At 40.2% G+C, this 26548-nt stretch overlaps 2 protein-coding genes across 2 annotated transcripts in view; one reads left to right on the top strand and one right to left on the bottom strand.

Moving 5' to 3' along the window:
• The window catches only part of LOC134540944 (uncharacterized), a 42096-nt gene extending 18441 nt beyond the window's left edge, over positions 1-23655 (bottom strand). Inside the window, exons 1-9 of the mRNA XM_063384030.1 lie at positions 23588-23655; positions 21359-21394; positions 19017-19149; positions 17947-18012; positions 8236-8373; positions 6720-6913; positions 4014-4197; positions 2333-2446; positions 509-657 (exon numbers count right to left, since the gene is read on the bottom strand). Coding sequence (XP_063240100.1) covers positions 509-657; positions 2333-2446; positions 4014-4197; positions 6720-6913; positions 8236-8373; positions 17947-18012; positions 19017-19130 — 959 coding nt within the window. The 5' untranslated portion in view covers positions 19131-19149; positions 21359-21394; positions 23588-23655. The remainder of the gene's footprint in view (positions 1-508; positions 658-2332; positions 2447-4013; positions 4198-6719; positions 6914-8235; positions 8374-17946; positions 18013-19016; positions 19150-21358; positions 21395-23587) is intronic.
• On the top strand, positions 10981-15350 carry LOC134540679 (uncharacterized). Its single transcript, XM_063383552.1, has 2 exons — positions 10981-11969; positions 14629-15350. The coding sequence occupies exons 1-2, from the start codon at positions 11646-11648 to the stop codon at positions 15019-15021; spliced, it is 717 nt and encodes a 238-aa protein (XP_063239622.1). The 5' UTR covers positions 10981-11645; the 3' UTR covers positions 15022-15350.
• Positions 23656-26548: the final 2893 nt, after the last annotated feature.

Below are 26548 nucleotides of genomic sequence, written 5' to 3' on the forward strand. Positions count from 1 at the left end.
AACAGATAAACAAGAACAAGTTTCATAAATATATAACAACAATAAAGATAATCAAGAACCTGTTTATGAAAAAAATTAAATATGGTAGCATCATTAACCTTAAACATTTTAAAATTTAAATTAAGATAACAAAAATTGTTTTATATTTAAATTATTTTTAATAGAGAGAATTAGCAACCATGTTTATTAAAATTTGATATAATTCCGTATAATATATCATTTGTTTTGCCTAAAGAGCATAATGAGTTGCAGAGGGATACAGGGGAAGAGGCGGGGTGGGTGGAGGAAGCAGCCACTGGCTCACCGAACAGGACGCAGTGTCTCCGTCACGCGAGAAAACCTCAACTGCATCCGCCGGGATTCGAAACCTGGACCGCTACGGCGGGAGGTGCTCGTCAACGTCAGAACTCCAAGTAAAAAAAAAAAAAAAAAAAAAAAAAAACTAATATTTGCTGCAACGTTAACCAATGGAATTATCCGGCGGAATCCCGAGGTCCGCAAACGTTACCTGTCGTAGAGCACCACGCTCTTGACGTCGTGGCGGAGCACGGTCAGCGACTTTGTCTGACTGCTGGGCAGTTGCTGCTGGCGCTGGTCGTACAGCATGGATATGCTGACCGAACCGTAGTTGAAGTCCACCCAGAACTCCGACAGGTCCTGCCAACCAATCATTGCAATAACTACACAGAGAAACAGTGAATATGTCGATAACATTGTCATTGTTGTAGCCAAGATTTTATGGTGTGTACCAGGGCGTACCCAGAACTCGGAAAAGGTCCTGCCAACCAAGCATTGCAATAACTACACAGAGAAACAGTGAATAGGTCGATAACATTGTTATTGTGGTAGCCATGATTTTATGGTGTGTACCATGGCACTCACCATTACGAGGCTCTCACAATCATGAAAACAGGCGAGAAGTGCTGTAACTCACCTAGTGTAGTTTTAATTTCCACAATCAATTGAACTTTGAGTTAATGTTTATTTCTTCTTGATCAATTGAGAATTATTTTGGCTACGTTCTCAAAGCTTCAAATAATCACAAAATGCATTACTTCCAAGCCATGAAAGGGCACACACTTTAAAACAGTACGCTATCACCTCGCAGAAAACTCACCGTGTATATGCCACGGAACATGTTGACCAGTGTAGTATCAACGCAACGTAACTTGGGCGGCAGCCGAGTTGCGAGGCACCGAGGCTCCGGGAGGCATGAATACAGGGCGTGTGAGAAACCTTGCAAGCAGTGTTCGAGAGGCAGACGTCCGAGCCCAGTGTTCGCGAGACCCTTGTCGCCAGAGACAGAACCATCGGGCGCGACGAGGAGGGAGCGAAGCTCGGCGGGCTAGCAGCACTCGCGCACGTCCAAGTCAGCACGCAGGTAGAGCAGGAACTGTCTTGGAAGCGAGTGCCCGGGTAGCGAGTTCATGCGTACTCGCTGAACCGACGAGGAGCAGCTGAGAGCGGTGGGCACGGCCCGGTGAACGAGGAACGGGGGGGCAACTCGTACACCCGCGGCGCAAGTGTGAATACCGGGGGCGGGGGAAGACCGTTCAAGACCGGACGACTGACAAGCAACGAGTCGACGACAGATGACATGTTGCAATTCCATGAACACCAGCCTCGATGGAGCTTGACCCGACACGGAACAAACTGCGCGGCGAGTAGTGAACTGTGTGTCCGTGCACAGAATCAGTGGAGGCACAAGGCTAAGAAGGTATTCTTGAGAAATCAGAAACAAGAAATAAGGAACTGAAGGTTGTCTTAGGTGGTGTAGGTAGACTGTTGACAACATAAACAGTAATTTTTTGTCAGAGTGTTTTACACGCCTGTGCAAATACTAGTTTTTTTTTTTATGCAAAACAACTATCAAATTGAATATTTAAAATATTTTCGAAGTCGAAATCGGATTGCAAAAATTGTTCTTTTATAAAATACTGACTTGAAATTTAAAATTATATATATATATATATATATACATATACATACACACATATACATATATATATATACACATATACATATATATATATGTATATATATACATATACATATATATATACACACACACACACATATATATATACATATATATTTTTTTTTAATGTTTGTAATGTTTGACGTGATTAAGTGACTAACCAGTTGAGCAACAGTCAACTTCCCTGTGTTTTCCAGGTTTCTTTAGGACACCTTTTTCAAATTCCTGAGGTTTCCCCGTTTTCCAGAATTCCTCAACTGCAGGGATCCCGCTTCAGGCGATGGCAACTCACAGATAACTTCGGGCTCAGAAGCCGAAAGCTAACACAAACATTTCGCACTGTACAGCACCCACCTTTGGTTGATAAATCTGCTCTTGGCCAATGAACACGCTGGAACAGGGAACTGAAAACACCATGGCGTCAAGGCCCATCGTGGTGTTCAGCATGTTTAGAAAGAATCTCGAATCCTGGAAAAAAAAATAAAAAATAAGAAAATCACACTCTTAATGTTGCTTCCGTGTACAGTCAAACCTCAATAACACAAACCTGTAGGGACCATAATTTGTCACTTTGCAATAACGAAGTTTTACTCACCAAACTATCACATAATTTAATCACAATTTGTGTATTATTTCTTAATCAAATTTGAATATAAAGTTCAAACATGCACACAATTTTATACCACACCATATGTACTTTTTTTTAGTGATTGTAAAATACAATTATAGGGTGGTTACATTTTCTAATGTATCACACTAAAAAAGGTTTAAGACAGAAGAACAAAGCAAAGGTCAAGGGTGCAAAATTTAATGCTCAGGGTAAAACGGTAGTTTTTATAGAGAAAAAAAAAACCACAGACACTACAGTGAAAGCTCATTAATATAAAACCCTGTTTGTACAAAACTCTCATGAATAAAAAGTGTTGTCTTAGTCTCTACAAATACGAGATGTATAATGCTAAGTATGTAATTTGTTTAACACAAAAGTATTGTTGATTAATACAAATTTGTTTTCATTCGAATAACAATTAGTAAAGTATGGTTAATACTAATTTCCCATAATAATGTAAAGAAACAATGAGAAGTTTCAAGTAAAATAATACTGATGCCATTGCTTTGGATCATTAACTTAAAAATTTTCATTCTTCCAAACTGATGGTGGCAGTTTTCTTTTGCAGGTAATATTCAAGAACTTAGGTTTATTCTTCTGTCCAGAATCCTTTTAAATGTGATTTAGCAGAAAATTTTTTTTGAGCTATATGTGTAGTTATCCTCAAATTTAACAATCCCAAAAAAATAATGTACATTTTGTACGGTTTGAAATTGTTTTTAAGTTTTAACTTTACTGACATGACAAACGTCTAATAAATCGATGAACGCCGGCTGCACGCACGGAAAAAGTGTCCCGTTATGCACATTGTCCCATTACGCTGTGTCCCATTACGCTCATTGTATGCTTGCACCCCATCTATCTCTCTTCCACTCGATTGGAACAACCATATATTTGACTTTTTCGAGGCACATTAAACTTGAAACACTCCCATTAGTTTCCTACTTTTCCTATCATTGTCCTATCCTTAACAGAATAACACAGATTGGAAGAAGTTAAGTAGCAAACATGTATAAAAGTTATAGTTAAAATAATCTCTTCGTTAAAGTAATAAACATATTTGAATTAATGAGCACAAATAAAAGTAAATTTATCAATTAAATTGTAGATTTCATTTCACTCCTCCTTTGTATCCATACAAACAAGTGATAATTCAATTAAAAATTATTCAATTTTTTCATAAAAGTATGCAATCATTTCATCAATGTTTTGTTATGACGTGGTCACGTTAAACTATCGTCCGTAAACCGACTTTACAGACAACCAATCTTTTTTTTTTAAATTTAATTTTAAAATTATACAAAAAAAATTTGGTTAAGTTTTGTAAGAGCAAAGTAGGACAACTACGGTCCCTTCAGGTCTGTATTCTCGAGGCCTGACGGCGAACGCAGGCAGAGAGGCGCGGGAGGACGGGGGCTCGCCCACCTTGGCGAAGCAGTGGAAGTCGAGCAGCAGGAAGACCTGGCGCGCCTGCGGGATCCGGAGCAAGGGCTGGCTGACGGCCGCCCGGTCCGCCTCCCGGGACCCGGCGAAGTGCAGCGCCGTCTGCAGGCAAGCCGACTGCATGTTGAAGTCCCCGCACGCCGTCATCAGGTCCAGCAGCTTCGCCCTGCGCGCGTCCCCGACCCTTCACTCGGGACCCCTCGAGCTCACACTCACTCTCACACCACGGTTGTAGCGATTGTAGCGTCGGGATCGCCGCAACTTCAGACACCGCGCGTCAGCGCGGGCGTAGGCACGTCGTCCCCTCCTTCCTTCCCCCTCCTAGTGTGTGCTTCCTTGCTCCTCGTCTCCCCTCGTCCGGTCGGCGCATGCGCGCTGCGCCGCACCTATGCTATAAAAGCGGCTGCAAATCGTAATTCTGTCTTGTCTTGCCTTGTCTGGTCTCGTCTTGTCTTAGTCTCTTTTGGTAGCTCGAGTAGCTACATTATCTTTGTAATCCAGCATGTAGTCAGTTAGGCTTAAATTTGTACGACGTGCGAGAGCGACCTCGGGGGAAAGAAAAATTAAGTGTTTTTTTTGGCCTAGTTAAATAACGTAATTCATTAACGTAAATGTTGTTGTGCAATCAAATACCGTTTTCCTCAATCCTTGCCATGCTATGGCCTCCCTCCCCGCCTCTATGCCCATAGGCATTTCACAATCTTTCATTGCAGCAATAGTTTCTCTCCTACAGATAGAGGCACAATTTTATGATTTTATTTTTTATTTCAACAAATACAACACTTACTTGGTCAAAAAAAATTTACTTCATTAAAACAGTGTCATTTTGACTTGATACAAGATGCACTTTTACAATACAATAATTTATAATAAGCTTGTCTAACTACATATTTGAAACATAACAAATAAATCAGCAAGTATATGTGCATTTGAAAAATGTACCAAAGGCGTAATGTAAAAATATATAAATACATATATCAAAAAAATTTTCACTGTAGGTACATACATTTTGGTACTAACTCCATGCCATATCTTGTCTCCACTCATCTGAACATTCAGTTTATCCGAGTTAGTTAATAATTCTACAGCAGTGCATTGGTTAAAATTAATAACTTAGGTCTATGTATAGACTAATATTTAAACTAAAATTAGGCTGTAAGAAAATTTATATCTTTGAAAATTAATCATCTATTTTTTATAGTTTTACCCATCCAAAACTTGTATTATGTTAAAATACGGCAAATTCTGATTATCCATCTGGATTTTTGGTCATCCGGATAGGGTACAGTCCCATCTAGTCCAGATAAGCAAGTCTCTACCTTATATGAAACTTTAATTTCAGCATAAAAAAGATTTAAAAAAAAAAAACAGTAGTATTATTAGTATCCCAATTCTCCCATTTTTTAACACTTAATTCCATCATGCTGTAGTGTACATGTTTTCCAGAAACATAACCCGAATAATTCCATGCACAGAGAATTTACGTGTGTGAAGAATTTATTTCCAGCATGTTGATGGTGTGAGTCACGCACAGTACCAAGTCGTAGTAGCAACGGCTCCATGTGTGAGACGAAAGCAAGTGCTCACTACAAACTAAGTCTCAAGTCATCAAGCTCCGAGAGTTCTGGACACGGGGTCGTGAGTGCCCCAGGTCCCAAGAAGTGATGGTATCTAATCCTAGGAAATGGCGGGTGCACGCCATATTAACGAGAGCAGATGAAGGTAACACTACAATTGCAAAACAATAAAGCCACTTACAGCTTATCATGATTCCTTGAGGTAAAAAGTCCCCCTTGAAAATCAGGTTTAGAAATTTTAATTTTATCTTTGCAGTGTAACCACAAAATTTTGGAAATTAAGATACAACTACATGGATAGTATTTTAAGCTAAAATAAGGTTTGAAAACATTTTATTGTGAACGAAATTTTTGTGTGTTTCGATGTATTGGATATATGATGCAATCTTATTGAGAAGTATAATATCTAATGAACAAAAACGACATTCCTATTGCAACTCCATTTGACACGCAGTTTCGGCGCGGAACACACGGAAACACTTAAGCGTTTACAGCAAGGACTTGAGGGAAAACATCTCAAAGCAAAGGACACACCCGCTTTAGTGAATGAATTTATTAACTAACGGGCTTCTGCATCTCATTAACAACCAAAGTCGTCACAGACGATGAGGTGTGGTGAGATGAGACACGAGCACAGTGATGTAGCTGAGGTGACTGGCGCCACTGGCCAGGATTGAAAAATGGCCGCCCCCTCCTGGATAAAAAGAGGGAAGGGGTGGGGGGGGAGGTTTTTTCAGTAACGCGAAACCGTCGCGGCGGCGCCCCCCTCCTGCTCCGGCGCCCCTGGTGGGGGCCATCCCTGCCACCCGCCTGCTACGCCACTGCACGAGCACTGACGGAAAGAACACGTGGAGGAAACACGTTACCTTGGGCAACGTCTGCCGTTATCTTTGAAAGATTTGTGCAATGGGAGTGCATGACTTGATGTAGGCTTTTGGACATACGCGCCATTGCTTAGCTAAGCTAGTGCTAAGCAATGGCGTATGTCCAAAAGCCTGCATCAAGTCAACGTCTGCCGTGTTGCCCCGCCTGCCGGGAGCGGGAACACCGCAGCGTCTCGGGAGGCGGCCAGTGATCGGTGACACGCGCCGGGCACGGGGAGCGGACTCACACGAGCTTCTGGTGGCGAGAGAAGACGCCGCGCCGGACGTCGGGTGGCGCGCGGCCCACGCACGACCTCAAGGTCTCCAGCACGACCTTGCGCGGCCCCAGCGGCAGGCTGGACTTGAGCGCGAAGCACAGCATGGGCTCGGACAGCGCACGGACCACCAGCGCCGTCATCTGCGGCACGCGCCTGCACCCCGCCTGCGCACAGGGGCGTAACCAGGGGGCCGTTTCAAGGGGTTCAAACACCACCCCCCACCCACCCCCCCCGCTTAGCACCAAATCTTTAACTAATTTCTTATGCCATCACTCAAACAAATTTTCATATTAAAATTAATAAAATTTTTACCATTACAATGTTTAAATTTAAGTACAGAAAACTGCTAAAATAGCACTATTTTACACCTTAAAAATCCTAATTTTTCCCGGAGGAGGACCCCCGGACCCCCCCGCTTTGATACGCAGGGGACCATGCTTCTTAACACCCCCCCATACACGAATCCTGGCTACGCCACTGCCTGCGCACAAACACACACGCACACGCACACCGCTGTCACGCCCTCGTAGCCGCCTGGCGCTCAACCGACCGTTTGCACGGTCCATCAGTTTGGAATCTGAAACACTTCTGTTACATATAGTAGAGGACTGTTAATCCATACTCAATGAAATTGGACTGTGTCTGTATCACAGAGAGTACCGATTAAACGTAATTTGCCTTAAAACGCATGCAATACAAGTTTCGCGTGAGTAAAACTATAAAAATCTTTTTTTTTTCCTTCATAAAAAAAAATTTCCCTACAGCTTAATTTTAGTTTTGATATTACTAAAAGCAGACCTAAGGTTTAAATCACAAAAATTAGTAGACTTAGCTCTTTTTTTTAATGGTGTCTCGATTAATCAGATGTCCCGACCAGCAAAGATCCAGATCAGCAGGACTCTACTACAGCATTCATTCCTTAAATACAAAACAGTCTTGAATGTCACACAAATAATTTATTTTCCAAATATAAACTTAGGTTTCCATCATTGAAATAAAATGTAAGTTTTTAATTATTCCACAATAAGATATAAAAAAAAAAAGTAACTTAAATTAGTTTTGGCTGCTCCGAAAGCAACGGAATTGGCATAATTTTCATCAGAATCAAAAACTCAAGCAGTACTTGCACTAAAAAAAAATGAAATCATCTGCCTCAAGGAATATATGATTCCTGCCCTCTTCATTTAACCATTTTATATTGCTATAGTATAGTATAGTATAGTATAGTATAGTATAGGTGTTAAACTTCCCTGGGGCTACTCGCATCCCCACCTGAAGCCCGCACCGACGACGCGAAAGTGTCAGAACCAGTGGCGTAGCTAAGGTGACTGGCGCCCCTGGCCAGAATTGAAAAGAGAAGGGAGGAGGGTTCAATAACACGAAACCGTCGCGGCGCCCCCCCCCCCCCCCCCCCCGCTCCGGCGCTCCTGGCGGGGGCCATCCCTGCCACCCGCTTGGTACGCCACTGGTCCGAGCGCAGACTCACCCACAGGATGTTGATCCACTTGGCGCTCATCGTCTCGAAGAGCAGCTTGTTGCCGCCCTGGTGCAGCAGCACCAGGACGTTGAGGCAGTACTGGAGCACCGTGACGCACTCCCCGCCCGCCCGGCCCCACTCGGCCGCCTGCCGACATCAGAGACCGCCCCGTCAGTGGTCGCGGAACCTCCTCGGCCCCCGCTCGCTATCAGATCCTTTCCTTTCGTCGGCGGGAGTTGTTCACTCGGTAAATAATACAACTAATCTCATTTACTTGCACACAGCAGCCCTCCTGTATTCTCTTTATTCCTTTACACACTCTCTCTCTCTCCCTCCTTCTACACACCTTCATCTGTTTTTTTTTTTTTTCCAACCTTACAGAATTGCATTCTACAGGGAATGATACATGTTTTTTTTTACTACTTCTAAGGATTTTTTTGTTTTGGTGGGGAGGGGAAATTTCCCCTACACACGCCCCTGGTCGTTGACCGTGTTCGGCTGTGATTTGAGAGCAGCTTGATGTCCATTTCGTTAAGGCTTATAAATTTTTTCCCAGCCAAGCAGAGTGCCGGTTAAAGAAAGAAAAAAAGTTTAATGTAAAGGATAGGTAAGTATAAAAAAAATTTAAAAAAAAAATTTTTTTTGTTCCCAAATTTTTTTTTTTAAATCATGCTGTAAAAGGGAATTGCAGTATTGCAAGTAGTTTTAAGTACCAGAAGTTCACCATTTTAATGGTTGGTTGGTTTAGGTACATTTAAAATATTGTAAGATAGCGATAACGACTGGTTAGGAATTACTTAGTTTAAATTGAGCTAACCTAACGCAAACAACCGTCCACTGTCATAGTGTTTTAAATGTAGCCAGCCCAACATAACCAACCACTCTTTATGATTTAACATAATTTTTAATGAACTTAACCTACCGTTAAAACAATAAACTATGTTAAACATTTAGCAATGTAATTATACACAGTGATTAGAAAAAAAGTCAGCTACTAAAAAACATGAAAGCTTAAATTTTTATTTGCTTTTTTTGAAGTTATACTTCTAATGCGACTTCCAACAAGGTTGCGTTAAACGTTTAACGCTACCATGCAGAATAACACTACCATGGAGAATTATTTGCATGCAATTAAAAACTATTTTTTAATGATGCCAAAGAAGTATAACTTCTCATTATATAAGATAATGAATTGCAGTGAGTACAATCTTTGTGTGTCTATTTTGACAGATTTTTAAGATACAACTGTAACCCAAAATTATTATTTTTAGCGAGAGATTCCTCACCTTTTTTTGCAACATTCCATGACAAAACTGCAGCCATCATTGGTGCTTTCAAAGCCCCAAATTCAAAGCACTGCTGAAATAATCTATTATCATTAGTATCCATCTCACTGGTAGGTCTGCCTAAAAACAAGTCTTCTATCATTCTAACTTCCCTTGTATTTTCACTTCACATTCACTTCCAGTCTTCTACTTCTACTTTTCTAAACCCCTTTCACAGGAAGCACCATCAGGGCAATTGGGGAGAGAGAGGCAGGGTGGGGGAAAAGGCAAAATACCTGTGGCCAGAGCACCAAATATTTTTTTACGCTTGTGTTTACTCTGACAGTAGGACAAGAATTATAATTCTATTGTAAAGAAAATGCACATGAAACCTTACAAATAATGCGATTTTTTTTTTCAGATCACATTTACAGTTATGGCAGGTGTAATTTTTTTTTGTGGGGTTTGAAACATTTTACATTACGTAATGGGGAGGAGGCCCGCAAAATTATTTGCCTTCGGGTCCTTAGTTTTTTTTCGACAGCCCTGCGTAGTATCTGCTAACGGAAACCTTTTTCTGCAAATATGGAGTATCGTAATTGTCGTTTGAACAATTCTGTTGATTTTTCAAACATCACGTGTGTTGTTTTATGCAACACAAAACGACAGAGACCATGGATAGTGGGAAAGTAATAACCCCAGTGTTTGCCTAGAGTAATTTTGAACAACCATGGAATCTGGATGTTTGGACTATGATTCAAATCACGGTTCTCTGAAATGTAAGACTGAGTGTCTTTATCACTATACTTGACCTGATGGTAAGGTGTAAATGTTTACACACCTATTATATAAAAACCTCTATTATTTATTTCAGTAAATTGGACATACATTTCATTGAAACAGACGGCAAATACCCTCCTGGTCTTTAACTTCACGCATTAGTGCAGTATAAATATTTTTTGCTTCAGTGGCAGATCCAAAAGTTAGTGGGGGAGAAGAGATGAGCTTGAATCCAAAAAAAAAATTATATGTTGCCAATTCTTCTATCCAAAAATTTTTTTTACAATGTAAATTGTCCACCCCCCCCCCCCCCCCCCCCCCAATTCCATTTAACTTTTTTTCTTGTTACACATTCTTTGTCAAAACGATTTTAAGAAATAAAGAATTAACAGAATTAAATTAGGTATATGGATATTGTTTTGAAAAAAATAAATTTTCAAATCATTCAGAAAACCGCCAAATGTTTCAAATCCGTTGAACACATTATGGAAAGACCCAAGCTTAGCACTATTAATTTTTCCATAATCTGTCATTGCATTAAAACACCGCAAATATTCCATCAACAGTTTCAATATTATCTTCTATATTTTTAACGTATTAAAGTAGAATTTTGCAAACAAGCCGAGATTTCCAGCGCACACGTTCAAAATCAAACAAACGAGTGTTTGATTTTCGTTCGTCAATTGTCGACAGAGAAAAAAAATGGCTTCGACGATAGTAGGATACTCGGAAACTACAAGACGCAGACCGATAACGAAACGTATAGATGTCGGGCTGCCGTGATCGGTGTAAAAATGGGTTCATTTAGGGCGATCTGTGCTTTTCCAATTCGTTTTCACGTGAGAGAGTGTTTTACGTTCGCGTGTGACTGGCTTCGATGTCATTCAGTGACACGAAACAAGACGAGATTTCCAGCGCACACGTTCAAAAATCAAACAAACAAGTGTTTGATTTTCGTTCGTCAATTGTCGACATGGAAAAAAAAATGGCTCCGTGCACGATAGTGGGGTACTCGTTGAAATCTACAGGAAGTAAAACGATAACGAAACGTACAGATCGATGTTTGGTTGCCGTGATAGTTGTAAAAACCCACAGCGACAGTGAATAGTCGTCATGACGGTAGTGTCGGGACAGTGATCTGTGCTCTTCCAATTCGTTCTCACGTGCGTGTGTCTGTTCTATATTCGCGTGTAGCTGGCTTCGTTGTCATTCAGTGACACGAAACAAGACGAGATTTCCAGCGCACACGTTCGAAACCAAACAAACGAACGAGTGTTTGATGTCGGGCTGCCGTGATAGTTGTAAAAACGGGTCTTTTAGGGGTTCTTAGCCGCCATGACGGTAGCGTCGGGACAGTGAGAGGGTCTGTCCAGCATGTCCGGCTTCGACGTGCTGGAGTTCCTGCGGCACTACCAGCTGCACCCGTGCCTGTGGGACCGGAGGCACGAGGACTACAAGAACCGCCAGAAGAGGGAGGCCGCGGAGCAAGAGCTGCTGCCCATCAGCGGGCTCAGCTGCATCAAGGAGCTGCGGGCCAAGATACGCAGCATCCGCTGCACGTACAACCAGGAGATATCCAAGATCAGGAACTCGTGCCAGGCCGTCGAGCCGTACCGGCCGAAACTCCTGTGGTTCTCGTACGCCAACGATTTCCTCAAGAAGAACCACGAAGAGGAAATGGAAACAGAGTTGAACTCGGTATGCAGGGCTAGAAATGATGGCCAGACGTTAGTGAAGATCGCGGGCTTTCACTGCCATTGTCTGCATTTTCTTGGCTTCTGTGTGTGGGCCGTGTCAGGTAATTGGGGGATGCACCACAACGCCGAAATACCACAATGCCGAAATGCCAAATTGACCACAACGCCGAAATGACAAATTGACCACAACGCAGACAGCTAGAAAACTGCTGTGTACCACAATGCCGAATTACCACAACGCCGAAATACACTAACGCCGAAAAATGTCATTGCAGGACTGCCACAAAGGTTAGGTTAGGCTAGGCTAGGATAGGCTAGGTTAAGTTAGGTGAGGTTATATTACGCTAGGTTAGGTTTGATTGTGGTATTTCGGCGTTAAGGTACATTTAAGAAACACACACAAATTCATTCAGTTGTTATTTCGGCATTGTGGTACACAGCAGTTTTCTAGCTGTCAGCGTTGTGGTCAATTTTGACATTCGGCGTTGTGGTAACAACCCAGGTAATTGTCTTGCGACGTTTCGGCAGTCATTGCAGCTGCCATCATCAGGTAGACTAAGTCTTGTAGACTAAGTCTTACTTACTAGTCAGGCTTGGTCTACCTGATGACGGCAGCTGCAACGACTGCCGAAACGTCGCAATACAATTACCTGACACGGCCTACGCCCAGAAGAAAAGAAAATGCAATAGTTAAAGTGTTTACTTTGTATACTTTTGTTTATTATTTATGTGTCGGTTATTCTCACTTGAGTTTCACAATTGACTATGAATCACAATGGCTCGATGCGGAAAGCTTCAATCAATCAGAGCTTTGAAGCGTGCAACGAGCGTTAATCGCAGATTGCATGAAATGGCTTGTAAGTAGAATAATTTGTTTATTTTTCAGCAACAAGTGCGTAAATAGTTGATAGTCAACAATTTTTTTATTATAATAGTTTACAGAACTATCAATAGTATTCTGAACTTATGAAATGTTGTTAGTTTTGTAAATAGCGGGTAATATTTTCGCGTCGCAGCTTTTCCGTAAATAAAATAACAAAATTCATAAACTGCCTTTTTCAAACACTAAAGATGTTCCTCTATGTATTTACCCTGTAAACAGCATTTCTTAATTCCTATTGGTTTCTCAGAAATCACCATTTGTAGGTCATATTGGATAGCCTACGCAGTGAAGTTGCTGTCACCATGTTGTGCTTTAAATATTAAAAATTTAGCTGCATACACATTTACAAAGCATGAAAATAGTAAACAAAAACAACCAAAAAACCATTATTTTGGTACTTTATATTTACTGCGCTCTGATGACTACTTTATAAATCGGTAGATTCATATATGAAACTACTTCAAACAAATTACAAGAAAACTGAGTGGCATAGCAATGTATGCTGGGCATTAGCTAGTAAATAAATAAAAAAATTAAAAAGACATAAATTTCCTTCTTAAATAGCTTATACGCAAATGGTTAAGTACATAATGGTTGCCAATGTAACATATTACACAGAATTTTCAGTATCAATTAATTAGCTGAGCAAGGAGAAAAAATTTTAATTCACCGCCACAAGACTACCAACAGCCTTGCATGTAAATGAATAAATAGAAATCAAATTATTGATGGCTGGCTCGCAGCAGAAATTACCGCTTAGCTGAATTCCTACTTTGATAATGGCACTGTCTGTTTCACACGGCAGCGAGAATTATGTAAACCAACACAACGGCTCGGTTTGTTGATGTACAATTTTGCTATTGGTTGCTTCCTTAGACAAGACTGTACGAGAAAATTCTTCAAAGGGAATGCATCACCGATAATGCTTCCATGTTGAATACGTGTGATTGCTTGGTTTTTAACTTTCCATGGCCTGAATGACAGCCCTAACTCTGTGCCTATATCATTGCAGTCACTATCCACCATTGCTAAAATAATAATAATAATTGAGTGATTTATAACACTCCATTCTTCCGTCATAATATTTTCCCTTATACATGCTGCCAACTGTTTAAAATATTTAAATTTAATCCTGTATAATTAGATTATTTTGACATTCATGTAAGCTGTGCACTTATAAAACTCATTAAACTCAATATTTTTCAACATTGAGTTACTATACGTAATTAATCACTCTTCTGTGGAATGGATGATTTTTATCTCAGAGCACAAACTTTAAAATGGGTTCCAACTTAGTATAAAAAAAAATTACGTAAGCATCTAAAGAATTAAACAGACTCCAAAAACTTCTAATAGGATAATAAAATTTGACACGCAAAATCCTTGAAACCATTCGGAGGTTATAACTCCATCCGTCTGTCTCTCAAGTATAAAGTTGCCAAGCTTTTGACCCAAATGGACGGAAGGAATTTTTTCAGGCCATGTGATTGGCTGCAGATCACGTGATCGACGAACGGATGACAGACGGACAGTTGTATTTCCGGCTTTAGTTTTAATACAGAATTAGAGGGTGAAGGAAACTGAACGGCTATATGCTTTCCATCTGTGGCTCATGCACCTACTGGAAAAAATCCCACTTTAAACTGGACCCATCAGAAATGTTTTCACATCCAATATGATATGTCCTTAAGAATTAACTAAAAAAATTATTTTATTTATAGCATATCCAGGAACGTTCAATAGCAATGTTTCTGTTATTTTTTTTTTTTTTTTTCAGAGCCTGTGCTTCCACGATTTTGTGATGAACAACTGTGGGACGGTCGATAAGACCGAGTTCGTTGAAATTCCCGTCGACCCGCTGGAAAGCGTTCCGTCTCCGTGCGACGTTCCCGCGGACCCGTTCCCGCCGGACGCGGGCGGCCGCGGCGCGGGGAGGGGGAAGGCCGCCAAGAAGCCCAAGGTGGACCGGGGCCTGCGGGAGGCCGTCGCGGCTTTGAGGGCGGCGGCCGGCGGCCGGCACCCGGCGAGCGAGTTCTCCGTGTTCGGGCAGCACGTCGTGGTGCAGCTGGGCCAGCTGCCCCTGGGCGAGGCCCTCCGGCTGCAGGAGGAGATACAGAGCTCCATAACGCGCGCCCGGCTCCGAGCGATCCAGTCTGCTAGCCTCCTCTGAGGCCCCTGTCCCGATACCTCAGCACGTGGGACAAGCGGGGCCATCTTATTGATGGATCATCGAGGTTTCCTCTGCAGCCGGCTCTCTTCTGCTGGTGGTACCTTGACTGTTGAAGTGTCCCTCCAGTGTTGTCGTCGACGTTTCCCCTGTCTTTGTGTTGCCGACTGCCGCATGCTTCCACGACTGAACGAGCTGAGCATGAGCAGTTGGGAACTCGCCCGCTGAAAACGGTTGAATTACTGGATTTATTTTTTTTTGTACCTCGGAGGGGTTTTTTTTTTTTTTTGAAGTCGGCATAATTTATCACATTAAAGTTCATCTTCTTGCAAGTATTGTCTCTTGCGAACTGTTTAACGAAAGCATCCTTTAACATCTGTAGTAAATTTACTAGTGGAGCATTTGTATCGATGCTGTATGGGCAAAGAAACTTAAGTGTATTATCTGCTTTTAATTTTTTTCTGGTACTGCATTTTTGAATGCAATTTTTTTTAAGCTAGCTGTAAAAACAATTTTTTTTGTGATAGTTAGTTTAGTCACAAATACAAAACTGTCAAAAAGAAACATACTGAATTATTATTCATTTAGAAACTTTCAGTGAGTTAATAACCATATTCATTCACTACCAGCGCCTTCATTAGTGTACCTGCAGCACAGAGACCACTTTTCCTCAGCCAGTTCGTAACGCATTTTGTCTGCAGTCTAGAAAATCAAGTTCAGTTAAATTCTGGTGGCAGTGTGTACAACTGACGTTTCTCACGAAGCAGCTATTTGTCACTTTGTTCGCACACGTATGTAGAACATGCTATACTAACGTGAACTATCATTGTGACACCAGACGTTGTAGAAACCTTGAATCAACCAGAGTATCTTTACAGCTGCTATGGGATAATGCAAAATTCAAGCACTCATGTAACACCTTACAAGCTTCTTCTATTGCTTGTTGCACGGAGCCAGTTAAATAAGACAAAGGGAAGGTTTTATGCCTTACTATTATTTTTTTCAAGGCTTTTACTCTTTTCAAAAACGAGGTCATTAGGTTTGTTCTACAATGACACTGAAATTTGAACCAACACAGATCCGGACCTGCAGATATTCATGTTTCATTATCCCTCTGTCGCTTATACAATGCACGTAACAATAAGAAACAGCAACCAATGAAATATATATATATATATTTTTTTTGTAGAAAAATTTTGTGATCCAAGAATAAAACATTCAGGATTTTTATATTTAGTAAATAAATAAGAACAAAAGTAAAGATAGAACACTGGATATTCTTGTACTTGAAACAAGTCTTCATGTATTTAAATTGTAAACAAACATGGTTAACACTGCCAAATACTCTGCTCCTATTGGTGGCATTGAATAACGCGAACAAAAGAGACGAGCATTCCCGAATTAATCCATACGGGTTAGCGTCCGCATGCGTGCCACTGTAGATACTTTGTTCCGCGAAATCCGTCTCAGTTTCCGTGTCGTCGTAAATCAGCCCGTAGAGAACAGAGGTCAGGCAAGGAATGTTATAGGAAAGCATCAGCCATAGCCTATGGAGAGACTTTGGAGAATCTCAAAGACGCAAGTCAGGATTACCAGGCCAGGATTTGAACCCAGGTCGTCTGGAACGAGAATCCGGTCTCTTGCTAGTGAGTCAACTCAGACCATCTCGCTGTTTAATGCAGGGTAGTGCGAATTCTAGTCTTGTGATGCGAAGTGAATATCAAATCAAATGTTTAAAACATTCACGAAATCGAATCGAATTGCGAATATTATTCTCAGCTAAGAAATATTACACTTCTATTTATACATAAAAATGGATGTTGGTGTATATGACATTGATAAACTCCAATACCATTTCACTGATCACCATAAAAGTTTGCACTTCTGGGTGTTTTTTTCATGGAGAAGGCTTTTATCATTTCCCTTTTGCTATAACTCTCCACTAGATGGTGCTGCTGCAAAAATAATCATTTAACATTTGTAACGTTTGAACTGATTAAATGATTACCCAATTGGACCCTATGTATAACATAATTCAATAAAAATTATAAAATAACCATGCATAATATTGAGCATTCATAAAAAAATGTAGTGCCTACTTTTGATTTTTTTTCTTAAGTAACCAACTTAGTTCAAGCAACATGCATACAACAAAAAAAATAATCAAATATTAAAAACAGCTTCGATTGATCCGCTTAGACGAAGCTTCGCACATATCTAGTTTAAAGCCTAGGCTACTTTCACGAAAACACAAACATGTAAATAGCACGTAAATAGCACAGTTGCCACGCCCAGCACTGAAGTTGAAGCTTCATTTGCACACAACACAGCAGTTTGAATCATTACAACAAATTGTTCCTTTTTTTTACACGTCTGTCTGAATTTTCCGTTTCAAATGTTTGAATTTTACAATGGGAATACCTAAAACCAAACATTTGTTTGCACCGTCAGGTTTTTAACTTTTAGGGATAAAAAAAAGTACTATTCGAATAAGTTTCACTCTTTTATCTTTGAAATGCACATTTTAAAAAAAAAACTGTCCGATATTGTATACCATTGACATAGCGGCCACAGTCAGAAATCTGCGCACAGCACAGAAAGTCAGAAGGTCATCAACTTTCTGTCGTGAACGTGCGATTTATCATGCATGTGTGTGCTATTGTCTAATGTGGCATCTGTTATCTGCTTGTGCACATTCAACTTCCATGCATCATTATTGTTTTTTTTAAATACTTTAGATAAAAATAACTTTTCTCTTTGACTATTGGACTTTAACTAAAAAAAAAATTAATTCGACCACCCACCTGCAACACACTGCAGTTAAGCCACATGTGCAGCATTTTGTTTCTCTCGCGCACTCTGTCAGTGCTGCAAGATTTCAGCAGTGTTTCAAACTTAAAATAATGTAAGAACGTGTCCATAACTTACGTCACAGGAGTACAAGATCTGCTCCAGGCAGGCGAAAACATGCCTCACTTTTCCTTCATCTTGTGGCTGAAAGCAACAATCAGGGAAAATGCACAGTAAACATGTTCTTAATATTTTTAACATTTAAGTTTCAAATATTGCAATTTTGTACAAAATAATAGAATGATCCTTTAAAAATAATATTGTTTCCTTTGCATATCCAGGATGTCTACAGGTCATACAGTCCTGAAATAAACTGTTAACGGTGCTGGAAGTCCAGTAGACTTTTATTAACTTAATTTTTGTTTCTTAACACCTCACTCTGTAAATTGAACATAAATAGTTGCACACTGTCCATTTAAATTATATTGAGAATACTTGTACGTGAAAAAGTTTAAGCGTTCTAACATAAAAATGGGCACTTTCCTGAAAATAATGTAATATGTTGAATTATGCTTATGTATAAAGAAACACTTGTTATAAAAAAATTGTTAAAAGGTTCTGAAATTAGTTCACCCAGTATTTGTAGACACCCTGATAACTAAAATTTGCTGACTTTAATTTGTTTTCAGGGACTAATATTGTGTAGAGCATTCTGATCTACAAAATAAAATCACTTCAAGTTACCTTTAATTTGGCACCAAAACATTATTTCCAAAACAATCGTACAATGTTTAAATTCTCAGTCTCGTAACAAGGCTTTATTATTTTAAGAAAGAAAGATCATGAGTTTGGAAAAGAATTCGTTCTACAAGACCAATATTTATGAATTTCCCAAAACAAAAGTCAAAATATTAATCTGTCGATAGCTAGCGTAACATCGTGTGGACGGCGAGGCAATTGGAGATGGACACGCTCAGCTACGTAGATCCCAGCGTTTCCCTGAAGTGATTCGGCAAACCACGGGGAACCCAGGTCAGGAAGACCGGGCCAGTGTTTGAACTCGGGGTCTCTGGGAACGCAAGTCCAGCGTCTCGCCACCTCACTCCGAGGTTCACTGTACCCTCCAGCACACACCGTCGTTCAGGTGGTTCGCGAGTGACGCCGGCCCGAACACGGGGACGCGTCCACGAGGGGGCAGCGATACTCACGCCGGACGACACGATGCTCTTCAGGTTCTGTTTCAAGGCATGCAGGGCCTTGTGGCTGGTGCCTGCCTCGGGGGCCTCGGGCCTGGGACCTCGGTCGCTCGGCACCTTCACCATGGCCGAGCCGCTCCGGCGCCTGGGTGCACGGGAAGTGCACTGATCACGCCACCCCATCGCCACTTCCATTCACGAGCCCGAGCATTGCCCTGAGCAGGTCGTAACTGGGGGGAAACGTAAAAGTGGGGAACAGAAATAAGGAGACATTGTTCCATGTTAGTAGGTACTTAAATCTAAAGCAACTTCAATATAAACATGGATTGGTTTAAAGTACTGGTAATCGTAATGGTGTTTTATTCAAAATGCATGTCAGAGCTTGTTTCCATAAATTATTGTTTTAAATGATATTTTTTTTAAGTGAAGCAATCAGGAAAATAAGCATTTTTTATTATTATTTTTACCAGGGCTCCATTAAGTTTGTTAGAACCTAGTTCAAGACAGGACTTTAACATGGCACCAATTTCTAATTCTGTTGGATTCGTGTCTACATCTTATTGCAAATGGATGGGAGAAACATTTTTTTTTATTGTCATACAAGTTACCTAGTTGCAGTTGTACAAATTGACGTTGCAGTGAGCCTTTTTTTTTCCCCTCGGGACAGGCTCCTTTCCCCCCTCCTTCATCCACCACAGATACAAACCCACCCAATCACATCTGCTCCTCACCCTAGCTGTTGCAGTCTTCTTTCTGACTGCGCTCTCCCTCTCCCTCTCTTCTCTCCCTCTCTCTCCCTCTCTCTCTCTCTGTGTGTGTGTGTGTGTGTGTGTAAAATTTGACCAGGCAGCTAATTAAAACCACCTGAATCCACCCAAAGAAAGCTGAATCTAAGTGACTATTGATGCCGGATTACAGTATGTGCTGGACCATAGAATGCAGTATCCACATGCCATTTTCATATATTAATTATTTTGCCTTTATTTCATTTCAGGGCTAGATCTAAAATTTTAACTCTGTATCTGCCTTGCATTTGTTGTTTTGACACAAATATATTTAAACATTGAGAGTCCTGCCTATGCTGGCGCGCCATCCCCCCCCCCCCCCCCAACTCACCCACCCACACACACCCACACACCCACACCCACACACCCACACACACACACAGAGAGAGAGAGAGAGAGAGAGCTAGCTTCAGGAAAAACAACACAATTTGAAAACTACTCAACGCATCCGAGTGGGGTCTGCTTACGAAAAGCATTGAAGAGTTCGCTGAGGGCCGAAAAGTACTTTTGATTTCGGATCAAGTTTTTAAATTGTATTTTTAGAAGAGTTAAAATGGCTAAAAGACATTTTTAGGCGTGAAACAACCGGTACCGATTCTGGAAAGCACTTACGGGACTTGCATTACACCTTTATCTTATTTCTCCACCGTATAATGTCACGGTCGCCGCTCATATGCACTGGGAGAAGACTGCGCGCCAGTCCAGAGGAGACACCGCGCTAGAAGCACCAGCGAGCGTCGCGCTTATCATCCCGCGGGCTCCTTAATTCACTTTGTGTAATATATTGGGGGTAAAAACATAAGTATTTTCACTTTTTTAACATTTTACACCCATTATATTACACTATACACAAACAAAAAAAGAAATTGCACAACATAAAAAATTTAATAAAATTAAGAGTACTTGTTTACAAGCTATGCGAGGCATACAAGCGCGGTCCGAGAGGCGGAGCGGTTGGGGCTATCTTCCAAGCCCGAATTTTTTAGGGAGGGTACGTTTATGTTTCCTTAATTGAATCCATGTGTTAAACTTTTCTGTCATAAAACATTTTTATAAAACATCAATGATTTGGTATTTGAGACCATAAATTTGTAAATATTCCAAGGCCAATCTTGAATTATTTAATGACATATTTTGCAACTGCATCTTTTATTTGTTCGCTAGAAGTCCCGAGAAATCTTACTCGAGCTACCCGGAGGCATACGAATTCAACGTAAGGATTTTACAACTATCAACTTCTAACATTTGTGCTAGCATTACAGTTTTATTGAGTGTAAGTGAACGAATCTGAAAACTTTCGAAAATTTAGCCATTAAACTACTATATAATTTGCAAAATCCCCTTCTTTTTTTATTTCTATTGATAACTTTCAACAATAAAGGGAAATAACAATTTTTTATAAACTAAATTATTTATTTTATATTACAAATAATTAATAGTTAAAAACAAGGTACTATGAAAAAAAATTTCATGCAATTTTAAAAGTTTTTATTTTATAAAATTCCTTTAACTCATATTAGTACTGACAGGTAAGCCTAATGAGTTTTAAAGTAGAAAGAGGTTACTCACCTATTTTTTAAACTATTTTCAATGTTGAAACTGTACCTGTAACATAAATTAAGATGTTTGATGCAATAACATAACAACACTTATACCCTATAAACCAAGAAATGCCTACACTTTTTATTCTAGTTAAATTTTAAGGGTTACTTGCTCGAAAATCATCAATAACGGCAAATATTTATTTTTCCCGTATCTGTATTTAAAACCATAAAACAATATCAGCAGATCAAGTTTACATTTCAATACGGGTAGGTAATCAGAAAGTGTGTTTTTTTTATCAAAAAATGAAGGGGAAAGATATGTCACTGAAGATGGCCAATGATAACATACTTGAAAGTAGGAACGAAGGTAATTAAACAATTAAATATTGGTAAAAGTCAACGTCTGACTATCGATGCGAAAATAAATATGAATGGTAAGTGTGAGGATAGGTAGGAGTGAAGTAATAAAATTTAACAATGACACTAACAGAAAAAAGTGGATGAGTATATCTTGATAATATGTTAGTGTTCAAATAAGTTTATATTAAATATATACAGTACACTCCCGATTATCCGTGAAATTAAGTGGCAGGGCCATCGTGGATAGTGAAAATCGCGAATAATCCGCAAAAGAGCACAAAATGGGAAACAAAAAAAATAAAACATTAATTTCAACTTAAAAATATAAAGAATTGTATGTACCGTAAACAGTAAAATAATTTTTATTAATGCTGGAAATTTTCTTATCTTACTGAATAATTAACATAACAGTATTGTAAACATAAAAGTGCTCAACCGTACGACTAGAAACTAAGCGCGACAGAGACAAAACTAGCAACGCATGCCAGCCTTCTGCGCGAGTTCCGAGAAGGCCTGTGGCGTTTTACTGTACACTGCACACAATACACTCGTCAGTAGAGTTCAAATTTGCTCACTTGTAATAAAATAAAGATTTACATATGTGATGTATTTTTCCGTAACATGCGCGGATAATCTGCACCGCGGATAATAGGGAGTTTACTGTAGTAGGTTGTAAGAAATTTATTGGATGTGTGTGGTGATGAGTGTGGTAGTCACAAGAGAAATGGAAGTTTGTTTCTTTATGAGGGAAGTAAATGGAAGTGTCTGTGTTTCGTGGAATTTAAGGAATTTAATAGTGGAATGGCTAATATTTAAGGAGTAAAATTAATATGTACAGGAATAATATTGGTAAAAAGTAAATTAAAAATGCAGTGAAAAGTTAAGGTTTTTTTTCTAATTTTTTTTGGTGTGAATTTTGTGATGTTTTAGATGAGAGCTATGTTTTGTTTCATTTATCATATTAAGTGACTTTTTATATTTTTTGGTATAGGTTAATCATATTTATTAGATAAAAAAAAAAAATTCTTTTTCATAGGGTAGGTCAGCTTTACATGCATAACATAAAAAAAAAACAAATTTGTGATTAGAGTAGATCAGCTAATAAAAAATTTTTATATAAGTTTACATCACAATATGTTTGGTATGTTGATGAAGTCACCAACAAAGTGGTGCTGAAGTAATTACGACCTGTACACTCCTATGGTACAAGCATGGGAATAGAGAGTTTGGGACTAGGAAGATTCACATGTTTATTTAGCACTTGATACGTTTCTTGATGAATTAATATTAAGGCACGTACAGTAATTGATCTTCAGTATCATGTTTTATAATAGAATAGGGGGAGAAATAGTACACTTTATGATACTGGGGTGTTAAAATCAAGCTTGAAAATAACTAAGTTATAAAAAGTAGATTTTCACAAAATATACTACAGGTGGGTTTGTAGTATATAATAGAATACAGTATCTTTGGTATAATGTTCTAGTCTAGAATAGGTAGGGCTGTAGTCTGTAATACCATATCCAAAGTTAGTTTCCTAAACTGTTTTCCTGCAAAAAAAAAAAAATTGGAATGTTCAACATCAAAACTTCCAAATTCCCATGTTTGTACTGTAACAATGTAAGGATCATATTGTTGTAGCATCACATTGTAAACAACTACAAAAAAAAAGTAATACTTTTAATCTTATGATAAAAGTTGTACATTGCGAGCTGTAAACTAATAAGATTAACTTAGAGTATAATAAATTGCACCATTCTTAATGTGACTAGCACATGAATGTGACTAGCACATGAAAACATATTTTAAATCCTGCCACCTAACGATTATTAAAAAATTAATTCAAATCTGGTTAATTCCGCGACAAACACTATTTTATAATAAACAAACCTACTTGTTATAGAAATAAACTTTGAATTTACAAAGTTTCCATTGTTACAAACGTAGGCGCGGTTTCGCCATAGAGGACATAAGGTTTCCTAAAGGGCAACTTCCTTTTTTCTGTAACAGCTATTTAATAAATATTATAATTTACCTCGTTTCATGATTTGTATACGAGTGAAGAAAATAAATTTTGTTGAGTATTTTTTTTATATGACAAATTATTTATGAATGTGTCCATTAATTTTTTTACGAACAATTCAAGTTAGGAAACAACTATAATTTTATTGGAAAGTTCTTGATAGATATTGCAAGAGAAAATTGATAATAATGTAGAGCACCTAGTAGCTTCTGGAAAACAATCTACACATTTATCTAATGCATGCTGGTGTCCACATGAAGTGCGGAAACATGGCGGACGTATTCCAGTAGCATTGTTCGTATGTATTGTTGTCCAGCTCCAATTCTTTCTTCGGAAAAGAGATCTTTCACAGGGAGGTGAATAGAAGACTGTTCAGCCTGTATGGTTTACAGGAGACATCAACCATTCTCGAGAACAATTCTGGTGTACAGGTTAGTTGGAAAGTATTGGCCTATGTGTTTCAAGGCCATGACACACACTTACCTAAACTAGACACTTACATGTGGACACTCATTGAGACAGGATGCCGAGAGGTAAAGTAGTATGTACTATAAAAAACATTAAGTAGAGGTTAGGTACATCCAGTTTTATTACAGCGCATAAATGCACTCAGAAGTAAAACAGTAATAATCCTCTACACTCCTGAACAAAAAAAAAACTGTTATGTAGAAATTTTTCGTGACACTTTATCACAGTCAGAAATTTTATGGCTGCCACATATTTGTGCCGAAGATTACCTGTTAAAGACACACAAATGTCAACTGGTCCCTTCAGATGTTGCCTGTTCTCGTGGCTGACAAAGCAAGATGATAAACTGTTCCTTAATTATCTTCTGCTACCAGAAGCCTTAGTCTCTGGGGTACTAGTACACAAGTTGACCTTGGATAATTACATTCCTGTGATTGGCACCATCGTGCGCCTTAACATGTCAAATGAGTTGACGACACCTTACCTCTCTCTCAGAAGTCGCAGCAGCACATCCTGATAAGCTATAGTTATGTCATGGTCAAAGTTCTCAAGTAAAGTGAGCTCACTAGATAGGCAGGACATTCTCAAGGGGGCGATTGTGCCAGACAATGTTGATATGTGTTATGTTCTATCAACCATGGCCAGTACCAGTACTAAGTGCTCCCTCAGGTCTTCCACTACAACTGCAGGCATGTGGGATAGCTCATAAACACTCACCTCCACCTCCACATCGCCATTGGCTTTCCCATCATCAGTACTGTGGCCAGCCAAAATGCATAGATTATAGACCTTATTTCCACCAGTGGTACCTACTAGGTACTGGCCTACGAACACGAAGCCTGTTCCCGTGTAAACTAGGGCAGCAGTTGGGTGGCTATTCAGGTGAACTGGTATGCACAGGAGGTTGTCGCCCCAGAAGTTAAGCTACCTCAGTGCATTGGGTCACATCTGTGTTTTTGTGGAGGTACTGGTAGTGTAGAATGCATAATGTCATGTCTTACGCCCCCTGCTGTCAGTTTCCCACCACCTATGTTTGCTGCCCAGGACAGTCCCTGTGCCAATGGTAATTGCTTAGTGTGCACCACTGGCACTGTGGTGGCCGAGCACCAACTATTAGGGAGCAATTTTACCCTAGTACAAAAAACTCTTTAGGGGGTGGTTCTTTGCCACGTGTCTGAGAGGCAGTAGGTTCTGCCATCCGCCGCGGTCTCGTGTTCGAGGTCGGGCGCAGGTCCTAGCAGGGTGGCTGGCTTTCTTAGAGATTTCTGTTCCGGGAGGGCGCCAGGCTAGCTCGGTGTCTAACCGTGTGATGGTCGTGGGTTCGTTGCCCCAGCGTGGCCCGCTAGAACCGTCGGCGGTGATGGAATTTGTTTCCTGATTAGGTTGGGTTGTTTAGGTTAATTTACATACACTGTTCTGGTTGTTCTACGGGTCGCACGTCGCTCACGGGAGGTGCGGGGTGGACGTTTTATTGTTCACGATTTACACTGGTTCATTACATTGGGCGCGAGGTCTACTCGGCGGTTAATGACTGCCAATGAGGCGTCGGAACACGTAGAAGTTTTGATTACACTATTATTACAATTACACTTGACAAAAACGGTACCCTGTGTTGCTCTTACGTACACGATTACACTCCACACGTTATCTGAGAGGGACACCTGCGTGCCTCTACATGTGTTTACTTATTAAGCCCTCACGCCAGTCGCAGTTGAGGGAGAGCATTCGATTAGCGTCGGCTAATCTCGTAATTGGTAAATGGCGACGCGCGGGTCCACCTGTGTGGACCGCGGCTCGCTACTAAATTAAAAACATGTTTAAGCTTGGATGTAGCCTGTGCCTGTGCACTGGGCGATTAACTAAAGTTCTGGGGTGGCGGGAGACGGCCCGTACCGTATACTGCACGGCCCCACGTAATGCTTTGTGTGGGGCGTGTTAAATTGACGCGGCTGGGTTAGGCCCTACACCGGAAAAGGACCGGGCGCACATGGGGAGTATTAAAAAAAAGGTTTTGGTTGTGACTATAATTACCAGATGGACGTTCGGTGAAACAAAGAAATGCTGGCTCCCCGTGGGACGTGCGTCCGTCCCGGTCCGCAAGTCGCGCTGTACTGGCGTCTGGCCCTGGCGCGAGGGGAGGGGTGAGCTCCCTGTCGCGCCAGAGTTTCTAAAGTTCCGTTAATCGTAAAAAAATATATTATTAATAAAAAGCAAGTGGCTCTAAATTCATACAATAAAACTTAATGATTAACTTAATATCTATATATGTTTTAGAATTGACATTTAATAAGTTTGTCTAAAATAAGTTTGAATATTAGAGTCAAGCTGGAGACTGTCTGTTTCTTGATAACTACTCCAGTGGCG

This window comes from Bacillus rossius, chromosome 17, assembly GCF_032445375.1.
Source record: "Bacillus rossius redtenbacheri isolate Brsri chromosome 17, Brsri_v3, whole genome shotgun sequence".
NCBI lineage: Eukaryota > Metazoa > Arthropoda > Insecta > Phasmatodea > Bacillidae > Bacillus > Bacillus rossius.